The 17,862-nt window shown below is 34.7% G+C and overlaps 1 protein-coding gene across 2 annotated transcripts in view; it reads left to right on the top strand.

Annotated features, from left to right (window-relative positions):
* LOC116469888 (fucose-1-phosphate guanylyltransferase) overlaps positions 1-17,862 on the top strand; it is a 341,977-nt gene that overhangs the window by 5,383 nt on the left and 318,732 nt on the right. Inside the window, exon 4 of one of the 2 annotated variants that reach the window (XM_058439667.1) lies at positions 1,634-5,919. The exons of the other annotated variant lie outside the window; for it this stretch is intronic. Within the exon in view, the coding sequence (XP_058295650.1) occupies positions 1,634-3,075 (1,442 nt within the window). The 3' untranslated portion in view covers positions 3,076-5,919. Of the gene's footprint in view, positions 1-1,633; positions 5,920-17,862 lie in introns of those variants that run through there. 2 annotated transcript variants of the gene reach the window in all.

Genomic DNA, 17,862 nt, shown 5'->3' with positions numbered 1-17,862 from the left:
CCTGCCTCAGCCTCCAGAGTAGCTGGGACCACAGGGGCCTGTCACCACGCCCAGCTAATTTTTTTTTTAGTTTTATGATTATTATACTTTAAGTTTTAGGGTACATGTGCACAATGTGCAGGTTTGTTACATATGTATACATGCGCCATGTTGGTGTGCTGCACCCATTAACTCGTTATTTAGCATTAGGTATATCTCCTAATGCTGTCCCTCCCCCCTCCCCCCACCCCACAACAGTCCCTGGAGTGTGATGTTCCCCTTCCTGTGTCCATGAGTTCTCATTGTTCAATTCCCACCTATGAGTGAGAACATGTGGTGTTTGGTTTTTTGTCCTTGTGATAGTTTACTGAGAATGATGGTTTCCAGTTTCATCCATGTCCCTACAAAGGACATGAACTCTTCATTTTTTATGGCTGCATAGTATTCCATGGTGTATATGTGCCACATTTTCTTAATCCAGTCTATCGTTGTTGGACATTTGGGTTGGTTCCAAGTCTTTGCTATTGTGAATAGTGCCGCAATAAACATAAGTGTGCATGTGTCTTTATAGCAGCATGATTTATAATCCTTCGGGTATATACCCAGTAATGGGATGGCTGGGTCAAATGGTATTTCTAATTCTAGATCCCTGAGGAGTCACCACACTGACTTCCACAATGGTTGAACTAGTATACAGTCCCACCAATAGTGTAAAAGTGTTCCTGTTTCTCCACATCCTCTCCTGCACCTGTTGTTTCCTGACTTTTTTTTTTTTTATTGTACTTTAAGTTTTAGGGTACATGTGCACAATGTGCAGGTTTGTTACCTTTGTATTTTTAGTAGAGATGGGGTTTCATGGTGTTAGCCAGGATGGTCTGGATCTCCTGACCTTGTGATCCGCCCGCCTCAGCCTCCCAAAGTGCTGAGATTACAGGCTTGAGCCACTGCGCCCGGCCTTCTGTGAAGTAGATTCTTAATTAGAAGTCTAAACATGGTTGAAATTTGTTGTTTAAAACGTAGATACAGGCTGAGTGCAGTGGCTTAGGCCTGTAATCCCAGCACTTTGGGAGGCGGAGGCGGGTGAATCACCTGAGGTCAGCAGTTTGAGACCAGCCTGGCCAGCATGGTGAAACTTCATCTCTACTAAAAATACAAAAATTAGCCAGGCGTGGTGGCAGGCACCTGTAATCCCAGCTACTTGGGAGGCTGAGGCAGGAGAATCGCTTGAACCTGGGACACAGAGGTTGCAGTGAGCCAAGATCGCGCACCACTACACTCCAGCCTGGGTGACAGTAAGACTTCATCTCAGAAAAAAAAAAAAAAAAATGTAGATGCAACATCATGTTTTGGGCCATGGTCCTTCTTATTTGTTATACATGTAATTCGAAACATTTCACAGATTCTACAGTATATTTAAATTTTTTCCTGACCTACAGTTTTTAAAATTGTCTTCTATCAAATGGCAACAAGATAATTTCTCTTCGAATTTTTAATCTGGATTTCATTATTCTTTCCTGATTTGCAGTAACAAGTGGTATATATTAAATATCTTTAAAGATATTTTGATTTGTAACTTATGGGTTATAAAACCCCGGGGTTTTCAAAATTTTATAAAACTTCATTTTTAAATGGTTATTTCATTTTAATTTTATAGGTGGCTACAGTCAACGACTTCCAAATGCAAGTGCTCTGGGAAAAATTTTCACTGCTTTACCTCTTGGTAACCCCATTTATCAGATGCTAGAATTAAAACTAGCCATGTACATTGATTTCCCCTTAAATATGAATCCTGGAATTCTGGTTACCTGTGCAGATGATATTGAACTTTATAGTATTGGAGAATTTGAGTTTATTAGGTTTGACAAACCTGGCTTTACTGCCTTAGCTCATCCTTCTAGTTTGACAATAGGTACTACACATGGAGTATTTGTCTTAGATCCTTTTGATGATTTAAAACGTAGAGACCTTGAATACAGGTCTTGCCATCGTTTCCTTCATAAGCCCAGCATAGAAAAGATGTATCAGTTTAATGCTGTGTGTAGACCTGGAAATTTTTGTCAACAGGACTTTGCTGGGGGTGACATTGCTGATCTTAAATTAGACTCTGACTATGTCTACACAGATAGCCTATTTTATATGGATCATAAATCCGCAAAAATGTTACTTGCTTTTTATGAAAAAATAGGCACACTGAGCTGTGAAATAGACGCCTATGGTGACTTTCTGCAGGCTTTGGGACCTGGAGCAACTGTGGAGTACACCAGAAACACATCAAATGTCATTAAAGAAGAGTCAGAGTTGGTAGAAATGAGGCAGAGAATATTTCATCTTCTTAAAGGAACATCACTAAATATTGTTGTTCTTAATAACTCCAAATTTTATCACATTGGAACAACCGAAGAATATTTGTTTTACTTTACCTCGGATAACAGTTTAAAGTCAGAGCTCGGCTTACAGTCCATAACTTTTAGTATCTTTCCAGACATACCAGAATGCTCTGGCAAAACATCCTGTATCATTCAAAGCATACTGGATTCAAGATGTTCTGTGGCACCTGGCTCAGTTGTAGAGTATTCTAGATTGGGGCCTGATGTCTCAGTTGGGGAAAACTGCATTATTAGTGGTTCTTACATCCTAACAAAAGCTGCCCTCCCTGCACATTCTTTTGTGTGTTCCTTAAGCTTAAAGATGAATAGATGCTTGAAGTATGCAACTATGGCATTTGGAGTGCAAGACAACTTGAAAAAGAGTGTGAAAACATTGTCAGATATAAAGTTACTTCAATTCTTTGGAGTCTGTTTCCTGTCATGCTTAGATGTTTGGAATCTTAAAGTTACAGAGGAACTGTTCTCTGGTAACAAGACATGTCTGAGTTTGTGGACTGCACGCATTTTCCCAGTTTGTTCTTCTTTGAGTGACTCAGTTACAACATCCCTAAAGATGTTAAATGCTGTTAAGAACAAGTCAGCATTCAGCCTGAATAGCTATAAGTTGCTGTCCATTGAAGAAATGCTTATCTACAAAGATGTAGAAGATATGATAACTTACAGGGAACAAATTTTTCTAGAAATCAGTTTCAAAAGCAATTTGATTTAGGGATATTTTAAATATTGTACACTTTGCCTTTTTGAGTAACATTCCAGAGATAGGTATTTTCTGTAGGCTGTTTCACTGAACTCAATTAATGAAAGCTGTATTAACATAATTGCTGTAGCATAATATTAATAGCGCAAAAGTACATATAAATCATTTTGATGAAAAATATTTCAAGACTAAGTTGAGAAAAGAGATACTATTTTGGATGTATATCAGTATTTTTGTTTTTTAATAATGATTGATTTGTGGAGCATTGTTTTTTCACATAATGAGTTTTAAAGGTAATTTTCTAAGCATACCTTTGGAATTTTTCCATCTTTTTTGAGGCTTTTGATCCAGTGAAGTTCTAAGTATTCACTGGCACTTCTCTCTTCAACTGTAATTCTATTTTGAATAATAAAAATGACATACTGTAGGGTCTTCAGAGTAGTGTAGGAATACTGTAGAAATATTTTTCAGAAACAAATCCATAGCTGAGAAATTCACTTAGTGCCCAATATATTGTGATTATTTTAGTTGATAAAGAACTAGATACAAAGACCTCTGAAATTGATGATAAAATTTGTATCTCATTAATTTTATCAAAATGAAACTAAAAGTACATATGTATTATACACTTGAACATGTGTTTGTGTATCTTTAAAATTTTCCTTTATGTTCCATTCCATAGGAAAACACATATGCACACAAAACTCAGTTATCTGTGGGAAAAGTGGTAGTAATAATTGAGATTCATCAATAATCATATAATTTCACTGTAGACATTACTTGCATTATCTCCCATCAGTCCTTCTAACAAAACTTAAATTACCAAATGAACTGACTTTACTTTTCATCTTATTTTTTGTCCACATGCTGGTGATGCTGAGAAACAATAATTGGCCCAAATGCAGACATCAAGAAGCAGGCAGGAAAATGGAAAAACAGATAATACACACATGATAAACAGTTTCAAGAAAATAAAAATTGGCTAGAATCTCAAGCTACGTGTTTATATTGGTATAAGCATATAAGTGAAAAGTCTTATAAGTGTAATAGAGAAAAGATTTGTCAGCGTTGTTTTTTTAAATGAAATAACTAGTCTGTGCTACTTTATGTCAATATAAAAATTGGTAAACTAGAAGTAACTTGTCCACAACCCTCAGTTATGATACTTGTGTGCGTGTTTTTTTTTCCAAAGTTTTTCCCAAGGAGAAGATACAAATATATGGTAGCTATTGTTTAAAAATGATTGATTTACTTGCAGATTTTTCAGAGGATGTTACGTGTTTGTCATTCATTAAATGTTCAAAATTGTAGTTTTACCAAATCTGAAGTGCCATCAGTTATAAGAATCACCATTATTTTATGTTCCATTAAGAAACACACAGTAAAACATGACACAATGCTTTTTTTATTGAAATTTTCATATTTATTGGAGATCTCTTTTAGATGTTTTTAAATACAGATTTTTATTTAACCCTCTTGCATATACATATAAAGTAACAAAAAAGTAAAATACTGAGATATCATCAAGAAATTTCTACAGCTTCACATTCAAACTCTTCAGCACTTTCAGAGCTGTTGATATGCATATGTCCACCTAGTACCATCTTCTGTGCTTTCAGAGTTGTTGGTAAGGCTGCATTTCCTGAGTGCTCTACCACACTTACATCTGGATTTTTTTACCCAGCTGCAGACCCACACTCCTGCAAGCTTTGATACCCTTCTATTTGACAAAACTCAATTTCACTTTTGTTTCAGTTTAATCACAGGTCCTTAGAAGATCGGACCTGTGATTCTATTCAAAGTCAAAAAGAGATTTCTCACAAATTGATGTCATATTAACATGTTAATATGAAAATTATTGTTTGGTAAACCAGAAGTGACCTGTCTGAAGCCCTCAATTGTGGTATTTGTGTGTTTATTTTTTCTTTTTCAAGATTCTTTTTAAAGAAAATATGTGGTAGCTGTAGTTTAACATTAATCTACTTACAGAGCGTTCAGAGGATGTTATATGTTTATTAAGTGCTCAATACTGTATTTTACCTAATCTGAATTTTAATCATAATCCTGCACAATGCATGGATTCTAGTTGCTTTGAAATGGTTCTGTTCAAAGGACTTGTCAGTGTCTCTTGCTTTGAGATGTATTGCTTGGTGTGTAGTAGCACAAACGTACCACCAATAATGTACCTAATTCAACTGAAGTGACAGTCATATACGCAGATATGACCAAGTTCACATGTGAGCAAGTAACCACTCCATGACTATTGCTGCCTGGCTAATAGCTATTATACTATCATTTGTAAGGCACATTCTGTTTTCTGGGGTGTCGAAATGTGGAGAAAAAAAGATGAATTAGGAATTATTCTAACCTAAGTGTTTTAATAAAAGGATCTAGGCAAAAAAAAAAAAAAAAAAAAAAAGTAAGTCACTCCTAAATTTCATCCCTGAATAATGTAGTGTACATGATGATAGAGGAGAAGTGTATTTTTGATAAGAAGTGACTAAATTTTGTGACAATCTTAATTTTTCAGGCTTTTCATTTAGTCTCCCAATAAAGATATTTTTTTTCTGAATTTTATCAGCAGTAGAAAAATAAGACCTACATGGATAAGTTTGAAATTAAACATTTTGTCTCATTTTATAATTTTTATTTTTATAAAATCATGGCACTTACATCATATACTCAGGTGTGAAAGCCTGCTATTTGTAACTATAATCCATAAACTTATTGATGATTTAATAACGATCAACAAGGGCATGGGAAAAATTCAACATTTGATAATAATCTTTTACTGTAGGCATTTATTCTCTAAGCAAAGCAGAAATAAAGGATTGAAATAAAGCTTTAAAAATCCAAGTGATACTCTGAAATTGTCAAAAGTTTGATGGCATGAATCCAGGATTAATTCCCATAACCTGTGATGATCTAGTCATCTTCTGTAGCTACATAGTACTCCTAATGTTAAGATTACCAAATTCAGCAATAAAGCCAAAATCAAAACCGCCTTCTGTCACATATAGCTGTTAAGTAAACTACACAAAATCAGAGTTGCTGTTTACATACATCATGATGCCGTCTGGACTTGAGCACCTTGGAGGCTCAGGATTAAGGCACTTCAGTCTGGCCTAGCAGAGTTACAATGGAGAGAAGTGAAAACTCATTAGTAGCTCAAAGCAAGCTAAAGGATTTCAGATGCTCTTTTTCTTGTTCATCTAAATCAAGTCTTCATCTGTGTCAAGAACTAAATTGTTAAAGACCTTTTTAATTTGCTTAGTGCAAGAAAAATAATAGCAACCATATATCTAGTTAACTTGAGTCTTCTGTGTCTCTAAAATTTTGTTTAGACAAAGCCTATTTCTATTGAGGTTGAGGAACACAATTCTAATACTTAGTAAAATTATTAACATTCCTTGCATTTAAGTTTGTCATATTTTCCTTCCTCCAATACTAGTGTGCCAAATTCTGTAACATAATAGCATTTTTCATGCTCCCATTTATCTGTATATACAGAGACTTCTGCTTAGGTTTTTTTTATATATAAAGGAAGTCTAGTCATACCAGTTTGGTTGAAGAATACTAGTTCTGTCCCTGGAAGAGCTGTCTACATGAGCCACAACAAACCAAAGTTGCCACATCATTCAAATTTGCCAATTTGGCTGTAGTTTAGTAGATGACAACTTTGGGTCAGGTTAATATTTGGGGAAATGGAATAATAAAAGCTGCTGATTTTCCTACTGTATTGCTACTTCTAGGATTGGAGGTGTAGAGGGAAGATGCCTGTCAATGAGTCACTTATCAACTACCTGCACATCAGCTTGATTGTTGACACTTATGTTTAAAGATGTTCATCCCAAGAGTATTATTGTGCATGCAAGTAACTGATTGATACTCACAGAGTTAACATTTTATTTTGGGCTGCTTGGACAAAAAGTCTATCTTTTTGAAGCCTCTGGCTGCAGGGATCTCTTAGCCATCGCACATATAAATTTCAACCATTCACACTGAGCAATTCATTTCTGATTGCTGTAGACTAGTGCAATCCATCTGCTAGTGTCATTTCCTAGCTATCTGTGCCAGAATTATACTCCTTCAATTGTGCTTCAGTGCGTTTCTGAAACAATCTAAACTAAAATGTCTATATTCTTTGGCCACTGGCTTATGATGTGTTACTGATATGCTTGTTGAATCTCCAACCTCCTTAAATGCTTTTTAAAATCTTTGTTACAACCAACACATCGTAGCTAAGTAATCTGCACGTGTGAATGATTTTTTTAAATTTCTTTTCTTACCAGTATCCACTCTTTTCTCTCTGCAGCACATTCAGATGGTTCAAGTGAGTTTTAATTTACCACTTCCTTGTAGGAGAGTGTCACATCGCCCAGAATAGAATTAAAGCATTTACATCTTGAGGCAAAAAAAATCTTTTAAAATACAACTATGTAGAAATCAAGTAAGTGTTCATTTCATCTGCAGGTTTAGAAATGTTACACTGCTTAATGAAGTTTTACCTGAGTGGTTTCATTCCTATTATTTTTAGCCTTGGGGTTTGAGAAAGTAAATTATGCCCATCAATATGCTGTACTTTAGAGAAGTTTCAAATATTTCTAGAACTAGAAAACTTGGACTACACAAAGAAATAATTGTGATTATATCAGGTGGCCCAAGTGCAGATTTTAAATGTACAGGCACACTGACAAAGTCATAAATTAAAAATGCACCAATTATTTATCACTGGGATCAATCTTTAATGAAATTGAATAAGAAAGATCACTCATTATGACTAGTTAAAGTTGATAGAGCTTCTAATGAAGCATTATCCAGTCAAATAAAGAGCTGTCTATGTAAGCTAGCCTGTGAGGAAGGAAGGAAAAAGTTTTAGAGTAATTCTTTTTTACTTGTTGCAACAGCTGATTCTTCAATACAAAAGAAATATTTACCATGAGTTCAGTGAGAAGAAGCAATTTACAAAATTAGCCATGTTTCTAGTGTCTTTGTGTATCTCTAGACTACAAACGTGCTGGAATTTTCCATAACATAAAAATAAGCAAAAATAAAAATACTTCTCTTAGCCATATTATTTCATCAGCATATAGTCAGCCTAGTTTCATCTACAATGAAACCGAAGTTGTACTAGCCATCATACCCAACACTGAATTCTAGATTCAGATATGTGCCTCCCTGCTTCGTATCCCTCCCTTACTGGAAAAAAATACATAGGCATCTCTATTTGGAGAGCTCTAATCTATCAATTAAGATAATCTTTTTCATCTGGATAAATGACACAGCCATTCACCAAATTGCTCAAGGAAAAAACCTGGAAATTTTCCATGACTCTTCAGGTACTTCACCTCATCTTTTCATCCTGTTTTCAACAAGTGAAGTCTATATATGAAAAACACAACCAAAATCCATCCACCTCTCTCAACTTGTTGAGCCACCACTGTTTTCTAGACTAATGCAATAGTTTTTTTTTTTTACATCCCACAATGCCTTGTGTGCAGTAATAACAATGATCTGACTTATAATTGCACATGAATGCAAAGTTGCAGAAAGCCTGCAAAGGAAAGATTTAAAAGATTGGCATTAGGGTGTATGAGGCATTGAAATAAAAAGGAATACTGTGGCCATCTCAACCTTACTTCGCTAATTTGGTACTGTTTTTGTATCCCATTTTGCTCCCCTGAAGACTACCTTTTAGGACAAAGATTCATACTACTTTCTAACATTCTACACTTTATTTTCTCCATGAAGTTTTGCCTGGTGATAGTCTGCAATCTCTTTACCACCCACATTGTTGTTTTTTACCTTTTTCATATTTGCTATGTGTAATCAGATGTCAGCTGGAAATTTGCTTTCCCTTTAGATGTAGGCAACATTAGTTGAACCTCTATTCTAAACCCCAGAGATGTCAAAAACTTCTCTCAAATATCTGTGAAATTCCTGAAGATCATATATCTCCATAATTACTTTGGACTGTAAGGTTCCGTTTCTGGTGAGTTAGTTCTGTTTGGGCTTGCATGTGATTTTCTCACAATTCTATGAGCTGAGCGCCTATTTTTCACTATGTGAGTCTCAAATTTTCCTCTTTCCCGCAATTAGGGCATCACCATATCCTCTCCAGAAAAAGGCCTTCTCACACAAATTTTATGTGTAGCAAATTTATCTGAATCATTGGAGCTAGGGAGGAAGGTGCTGGAAGGAAAGCGAAGGATACATATCAGAGCACAGCATTAAGTAATAATTGTTCTTAGAAATCCTTTGGCATCTTCATCACCAAGACTTTCTTCACTAGCTATTTTTTTTTTTTTATAATCCAAAATTATGTCTAACTTTTTTTCTCTTCCTCAGACCAACTTCTTCCATCCCCTTACGAGATGAGCACACATTGTTTACATTGTAGACATGTAGCATTTATCTCTTCTTTCTCTTGTGTCATTAGTTTTCTTCCTTTAATGGATTATTCTCATCAGTACACAAATATTCTGTGAGTTTTCCAATTAAAAAAAAACCCTTCACTACATTTCCTTCAGGTATTACTTTATTTACTTGCTCCTTTTACACTAAAATTTTTAGAATACATTGTCTGTTCTTCTATTCTTCGGTTCCCATCTTCCTGTTTACTCTTGAACCCAATTCAGGCTTTTAGCACCCCTCTCCATCACCACTACTCCATTAAACTTGTTCTTCTGAAGATTTCCAGCGCTCTTGACTTTGCTAAATCCAGGGGTCATTCTTGGTCTCATCTTCTTGCCCTTTAAACAGCATTTATCTCAATTGATTACTTCTTTGACTTGCATTCTTTACCTGGATGCAAGGAACCCCACATTACTGGTTCTTTTTCTAACTTACTGGTCACGCTTTTTAAGTCTCTTTAACTGATTTCTCCTCATCTTCCTCACCTCATATCACTAGAAGGTCACAGATATTTGTGTTTGAATTTCTGTATCCACATTCACTCCTTTGGAATACCATCCATTCTCATAGCATCTATGTGTTATCAATTCTCAAATCTGTATTTCTCGTTATCAAAATGTAACTCTCAAATTGTTAAAATATGAATCCATAAATTGTGAACGTGGGTCAGAATTTAATTAATGAGGAAGCCAGCAGGATTATGAAGTTGATTCTTATATTGTTCCAGATGCTACAAGGAAGAAAATTTATATACAACATTATAAAGAATTTTTTCCAATAATGGAGTACATTTTCTTATGGGATAATAGGCTTAAGCAAAAAGTCCAAAAGACAATTTAGCAAGAGTTTTCTCAAGAAGTTCTTATTTTAGATAAGAGGTAGGATTGAGGCAGGAAAATAGGGCCTGGAGGCAGGGAACATAAGGCCGATTCACACTTCAGCTATGACAGGAAATATCCTTTTCATAGGGCGTATGCAGAGTAAACGACTTTGTAACTTTACTTCATCCTCTCCATTTACATATGGCATACACCAAGTAACCAGTGGAAATCTCTAGAGGGTATTTAAACCTCTACAAATTCTGTAATGGCGTCCTTGAGCCTCTATGCTCGGGCCCACTCCCACACTGTAGAGTGTACTTTCATTTTGAATAAAGTTCTTCATTCTTTCTTCGCTTTGTGTGTTTTGTCCAATTCTTTGTTCAAAATGCCAAGAACCTGGTCACTGTCCACCGGTAACAGGATTAGATAATGACTGTGGGTTGGATTTCCTGAAAACCAGAATCGGAGATGTACTTTAGAATGCAAAATATTTTTAAGGAGGGCCTGTGGGATTAATACTTGTACAAGGAAGGGGAGAGAGCAAAACAGAGAAGAAGAAAGTGAAGCTGAGATGCAATCCCAAAGACAGCCTTAATTGGCTAATCCCAAGAGGAGTTCTGGATACTAGAATAGCACTTCAGTGTTTCCCAAGTTGAACCTGATAGGCCAGGATTTATACTACACATCAATTATCTTTTCTCAGGTGCCCAATTGATAAGGAAGACAATGGACAAGATATCTCTTCAGGAATAAGCCAATCTGTGAAAGGGGGCTGACCGATGAAAGCTGTCTACTGACAGCACTTGGAGTAGCTGAGGTAACAAGCCCTTCATTGAAGAAGTGTTATGGGTGCCATCACAGTGTCCACCACGATAACATTATGAAGTCCAACTCAATACCAAGATTCGATTTCTATATGTAACTATTTTAATGAAACATTGTTATGTTTTAATTCAAGTTGAATTATGACTTCCAAACTAATCATGCAGTATTGTACATATTTTAAGTGTACCCAATCCAAGAAGAAACTATACTTTAGTAGATATGTCAATCATTGATTTACAGAAGCTTTTTTTTTGTAATACTGTCACAAATCTACATGATAATCCCTAGTGCCAGATTTTACTTTTGACTAGCTGAGCAAGCTAAAATATTCATAAATTCACATGAAGCCAGATGGCTTCCCACTGAATATGCATTTGAATGATTCCTGTACATTATTTATTCCAAGAAGTGCACAAAATATGCCATCATCATAGCAGAGACTCCTGATAAGTTTGTTCAAAAAGGAGTCAAGGAATAACAGGTGTCCAATGCTAACTATATTTCGCACTGAACCATGATTCTATGTATATTTGAGAATTACAGCAGACTCAATATATTTAGTTATTTTCTATTAGTCTCTGAAATATCAGGAATCTGAAATAAGGTTCAGAAAGAATGACTAGCATTTTGGAAAAAAGGATTTAACGTGGCTAGCATAACTTTTTAATAATTTGCTTAGTTCTCTAAAATATTCAAATGTACAACACAAAGTATTAACCATTTTTGTCAAGTCTATCAGTATGTTTTTAGGGGTACTTTTTTTCAGGTTAAAATCACAGATGTGAATTTGAAGTGAAAATATAACTTAATCATTAAAAGCTTTTTCTCCAACATGTTTGGAGAGAGAATAAATGAAAATGGTATTTTTTTCTTTTTTAATTCTGAGAGATTTCCTTTCATTTCTGTCTGCTATGTCCTTTTTTAAAGTTTCCTGTTCTCTGGACATCTATCGTCATTGCTGTCCCCACCTTCCATCTTCTGTTTTTTTCCTTCAAATGTGTTAATCACTGTTGTTTTGTAAACCATATCTAATAATTCTACTATCTGAAGTCAGGGTGGATATGCTTCTGATCCTTGTTCAGTGTTATGTTGCTATGCTTTCATGTATATCTGATTGACTTTGTTTGTTGGTCATTGTCTTTAGCAAAGTATTTGCAGAGGTTTCCCATGGCCTAAGATGAATGGACCCTCCTGTAGATGCTTTGCATTTGCTTCTATCAGGAGACCAGAGAAGCATTGCCACTTAAGAGCAACCTCAGATTAAGTTCAAGAGTGAGCTTCTCTGACTTACTAGGCTCTGTGTAAATCCAAAGTGAATATTTTTGTAGCAATAATTTCTCAGGAACCTTATTTTACTTTCTTTTCCTTCTCTTTTTTCCTTTCTTCTTCTTTTTTTAAATTTCTTCTGCTCTGCTTAACAGCAAGGCAAGCTGCTTGACAATTCTTTGGTTTGGAATAAAGGAGGACATATTTACTTCTAGTTGATTCTTCTCCAAAGGCATATTTTGGGAGGCTTTAGCTTATTAGAGTGTCAAAGACACCCTCTAAGAATTTCCGACCTGAGGAAACCCTGGGCTACCCTCTGGTTCTTTAGAACCTAAGTTTAAATGTGCGCTTTTGGCGAATTCCTCAGGGCAAAAACTTACTCCATATGCTCTATATTTCTTATACAAAGAAATATCCACTTCTATTTCTAGGTTTAAGCATTTTCCTGAAATGGTTTGTGTATACAACTTTATTGTTTTCAGTTCCCCATTGTTTTTTGCGATTTTGACTTTTATACTTAGCATTTAAAATCAGTCCATTATTCTCACTTATGTGAAACATTACTCTAATTCTGTATTATCTTATTGACTTATTATCCAACATTTTCACTAGTGATATATTTGTTAGTAGAGGGTATGGTATGTTAGTGGAGGGGATAGTACTAGTAGATGATATATTTTTATAATGAATGTTACAGTCATGGAATGTAATGATCATGAAAATGCTAAACATATGAAGAAAAAACGGGGAATAAAATAAATATTTATACCCTTATCCCTTTTATCCCCCATCCCATAAGCCACATGATGGAGTAGACAGGTCAGCACCTAGCATGATGCCTGCTATGAGATGATAAACCATGTTAAATCTTTTACAGAGCAGGTCAGAATAAACATAAGTAGACAAAGTATGTTAAATGTATACTTTTTGAAACAGGAAATAAGCCTACAAAATTTCCTTTAAAAAAGTTACCATTTATAGTAGATAAAACACATAGACCAGTGTTAGACCCTCTTTGACTTCAAATTATCGCAATTTGAAGTTAATTATGTGCCAGGATATTTGATCAGCACTAAGAATATATATATATATATATATATATATATATATTTTTTTTTTTTTTGAGACGGAGTCTTGCTTTGTCACCCAGGCTGGAGTGCAGTGGCGCAATCTCGGCTCACTGCAAGCTCCGCCTCCCGGGTTCACAGCATTCTCCTGCCTCAGCCTCAGGGTTCTTCCAGTTTAGTTGAGGATAAGATAGGAAAAAAAAATAATTGCAGTAATTCCTAGCTAGAGCTACCATAAGTAAGGTTTTTGAATAGTCAGCCAAAGAAACTAACAAAAGCTACGTGATGAGGAAAGATCTCTTAGTTTGGTAGGCGAGAGTGCTCGGTGCATAGCAAGGTCTGAAAGAAACCCAGTCGAAGTGTAGTGTGTCACTTCAGAAATGACATGGAAGTGTAGAGTGGCTTGGGAAAGGTCTAAACTTGATACATTTATAGTACTTTATATAAATACGCAGGTACCTTAGAAATTAAACCTCTGACCAAATTATGATTAACAATTTATTTCAAAGAAGAGGAAAGAAGAGAGAAAGTTGTATGTGTTTATGTGTGTATGTAATATGGGAGTGATAGTCCCAGCATTTGGCTACCAGATGACAAAATTGACTTTAGACATTGATGAATAGTAACGAATAGGGAAACAAATAATAATAATAATTAATGTCTTCCCACAGATCACTTCCTAATAAAACACTGTAAATTAAAGGGTATGGTGATTTATGTGATAGCTTTGCTTAACGATAAGCAGCACTTTTTGAACTGTGTAGAACTGAAACGAGAGAACTGGAAAAGAGAAACTTCACAAATGAACTAACATAGTACAAATACTGTACAGAAGTTTATTTACTTTGAACCTGATAAAACTTAAATTAGATTTCAAAACCTTAGTGTTTAATCCATATTTTATATTCTCATTAAAACACATATTTCTTGGAAATGTTTTTGTTTAGACATGAGTAGGTACTTTTGTCTTTACAAAAGTTTATCCTTATCTGTGCTGAGCTAAAAATTCAGTATACAGCTGGCTTTTTTATTGATACAGTATAGAAATGACACCACATATGATATTATTATATCAGTCTGATTTAAAGAGCTAAAAGAAGGTGTTTATGGAGTAAACTACACTGCATAAACTGTTTTTTCATGGCTCTTAGTAGAAAAATAACAACAGCAACAACCAAAATATGTACACAAATGCACATTTTATATTCCATAGTCAGACATTAGCTAAACCAACAAAACAGTCTTCAAAGATTTTTATTGCATAAAAACAAAATATAACTTTCTAGTTAAGCATAAAGCTCAACAAAGGAAATGTATAAAAATGAAACAACATTTTAGCTTTGTTCCTAGCACTGCTGTTAACTCACCGTGATATTCATTAAACCAAAAGTCAAATATGTGAACAGCAAGGGCCACTGGGCATTGCGAGTCTGAAATGGTGTGCTAGAAAGTGTTTTGAAATTTAAAGGAAAAGAAAAAAAAAACCTTCCCGACAGGTGAAAATATGCCTCCTATTCAGTTATGATATCTAAGAAAATTTAAAGGAATTATTAAAGGAGCACTTACAGAATATGTGCAATTACTTTCTTTAGATGGGACAAATATATTTCATAACCGATTTCTTCATTTCCAAGAGCAGTTTTATTTCTTTGATCTTTCTTTCATGATAATGAGGTAGATGTGTACAGGATTGAACATTACATTTCAAATGTAATCCCAACAGACTTGCAACAAGCAATTTTTTTATGTTATTCTTTATAAAATGATGCCTCTGTTTAAACCACTCACTTACTTCAACATACCATAAATTCATATATAATTTGTGTATTTCTCCCACTTACAGAACACTGGCTTATACCACTCTTCAGGTACTTCTCTCCTCCCATAATTATATTGTGTTTTTGTGGGGTTTTTTTTTTAGCTTTTCTAAGTTCTTTTGGTTTGATTATGTGTTTCTTTTTGTAACTCTTTTTATCTTTTCTGTTCATAGTTTCTACCATTGCTGCTACTTTATATAATTTCTCTGTCATTTGATATCTATCACTTTGCCTAATTTAGCCTCATCAATTTTTAGTCCCCAAAAAAAATCCAAGATGAAATTTAAATTACTTTGGTCCCATCAATTTTGTTTAATTTGTTTACTGTGTAAAACAATAATAGAGATTTTAATGAACATCATCTTAATAATTTTTCTGAATTCTCTGATGTGATATAATCTGAATTGTGTCCAGACTCTCGATTTATTATATTTTACATATTAAATTGTTATTTATTTTCCCACGTCTAAGATTTTTAAAAATCTACAAGTAGCAAGACTTATTGCAAATCATGCCAGATTCAAAAATCCTTCTGTACTAGCCCAATTAACCCTTTCTTCATCTTTCATAGCATGTGGAGGTTTTTTGTTTTTTTTTTTTTGATACTCGTCAAAAGCTACTTTGTAAAATAGTTAGATTTTTGAATGTCAAATTAGGTTATAAACTCTGTAAGCAAGGGCCCTGCCTTATACTTCCTTATAGATAAGCTGTGTCAAACCACTTTTTGGAGTTTTATTTTACTTCTAATTCAAGGACCTAACCTCAGCAGATTCTGATTTAGTTGATTATGTGTAGGTTCTTGTAATTGTAGTTTGTAAAATCTCCCTGAAAGTCTGGTTTGTAAGTTATTGCTAGAGCATCAAATCCCTTGTGTAAATTACTAATGCTAGCAACTCCAACTAATGCAAAAACCTCTTAAGGATTACGTATACGGGAAGATGAGGAAAACAAAGAGACTAATATTTGTGTCAATTTTCCTTGAATAGAATTTCAAAAGGCTGTAGTATTTAGTCTGTAGAATTGCAATGGCCTACTCTATTTTCACTTTACCTCTTTTCCAACCTTGGCAATATTCCTCTTACTGAAGGAATGGATTCTATCCAATTCAATTGGTTCAATCCCTTTCAGCTCAGTTCAATTTTATTCAGTTCAATTCATTCCAAAACAATTAAATTTATGTCTATACTTATAAGGAATTGTGTTGGGCTATTTCAAATGCAAAGATGCCTGCATTCAAGTTACTTATTGCCTAGGAGGAGGGATAAAAGCATTAATTCTATATTCTGTAATAAATCCCTTAATAGAAGCAGATGCTGCATGGATAGCAACTTAGAGTAGGATTTAAATGTGTTTAATTTCTTGCCTACTCTTAAACTACATATATGTATTGTATATATGTATATATATTTATGTAATGTATACATGTGTATTACATATATATGCACACATATAAAATTATAGTATAAACTTAACAAATATAAATATGTTTAGTCTTCAAAATGAAATAGTTACTAACAGCCATCTTTAGTAACATTAAAGGTGCAGCCCTGATAGATCATCTCAAGGTGACTTTGTAAGTTAGTACATGTCCATACTCTATAGAAGAAATAAGTTTTATATAATAAGTCAAAGAGAGAATATATAGTCTTTAGAGGACCCAAACATAACTATTGTAGTTCACTAATAGGTTAACTGTTATATAGCTGCACTGAGCATCATGGGCAATGAGAGTTTCAGAAAGATAATGATGGAGTTAATTTGTGAAAACTCCAACGTGATAATATGCATTTCTCTCTCGTTCTGATATGCTTAAGGCCTACACAATTTCCAAATGCCTTGTTACCCTTTACCACAGGCCCTATCATTTATTCTCTGGCTGTATATATGAACTAGAGAAATATGGGTGATAACTTTAGGTAATTATTTGTGTAATCAGACCTAGACCTCAACCTGGGAAACTCCGGCCAGCAGTTAGGAAATGATAACACATGGTGAGCCAACTTAAACAAATAGACTCAAGACTTGTAATCAAATCCAGTATATTCTATTACGATTTAATAAACCTAGGCATCAGAAACACCACAGTTAGAATTGTCTTCGCGTCATTTGCTTTGGACCTCAAGAGGGGGTGACCTTAAATTATAAAGTTACTGGTACAGGAAGAATGAGACCCCCGGACAACACAGAGTTGCTTCTAACACCTTTGCATGTACAATTTCCTTATGTAATTCAGAACATGCCTCTTAGTATTGATGACAACTTCATTTTTAAAGTTTCTAGCTTGAGCTTAAGTCCATTAATTCACAATTTTTCTTCTCCATTAGTATGAACTTCATGTGACCAAATTATGGGTTTAAGAGACAAAGCAGGGTACGAGATACAATGGGAGCAACAAGTACAACATGGCCAAAATGTTTTGTGAAGTTGGTAAAGACTCCTCAGAAGAGCTGACATTTTGAAGCAGGAATACGACTTTCCTGGAGATAAAGGCAAGAATACTAGAGCAATCACTTTCCATATTACAAGGAAGTACAATTTAGGCTTACTAGTAGTGGGAACTCCTAAAAATGGCTTTCCGTGAAAACAAGT

Source organism: Hylobates moloch, unplaced genomic scaffold, assembly GCF_009828535.3.
Source record: "Hylobates moloch isolate HMO894 unplaced genomic scaffold, HMol_V3 SCAFFOLD_5, whole genome shotgun sequence".
Classification (NCBI taxonomy): Eukaryota; Metazoa; Chordata; class Mammalia; order Primates; family Hylobatidae; genus Hylobates; species Hylobates moloch.
The sequence above is the reverse complement of the archived record's forward strand: the minus strand, read 5'-3'. Positions and strand labels throughout refer to the sequence as shown.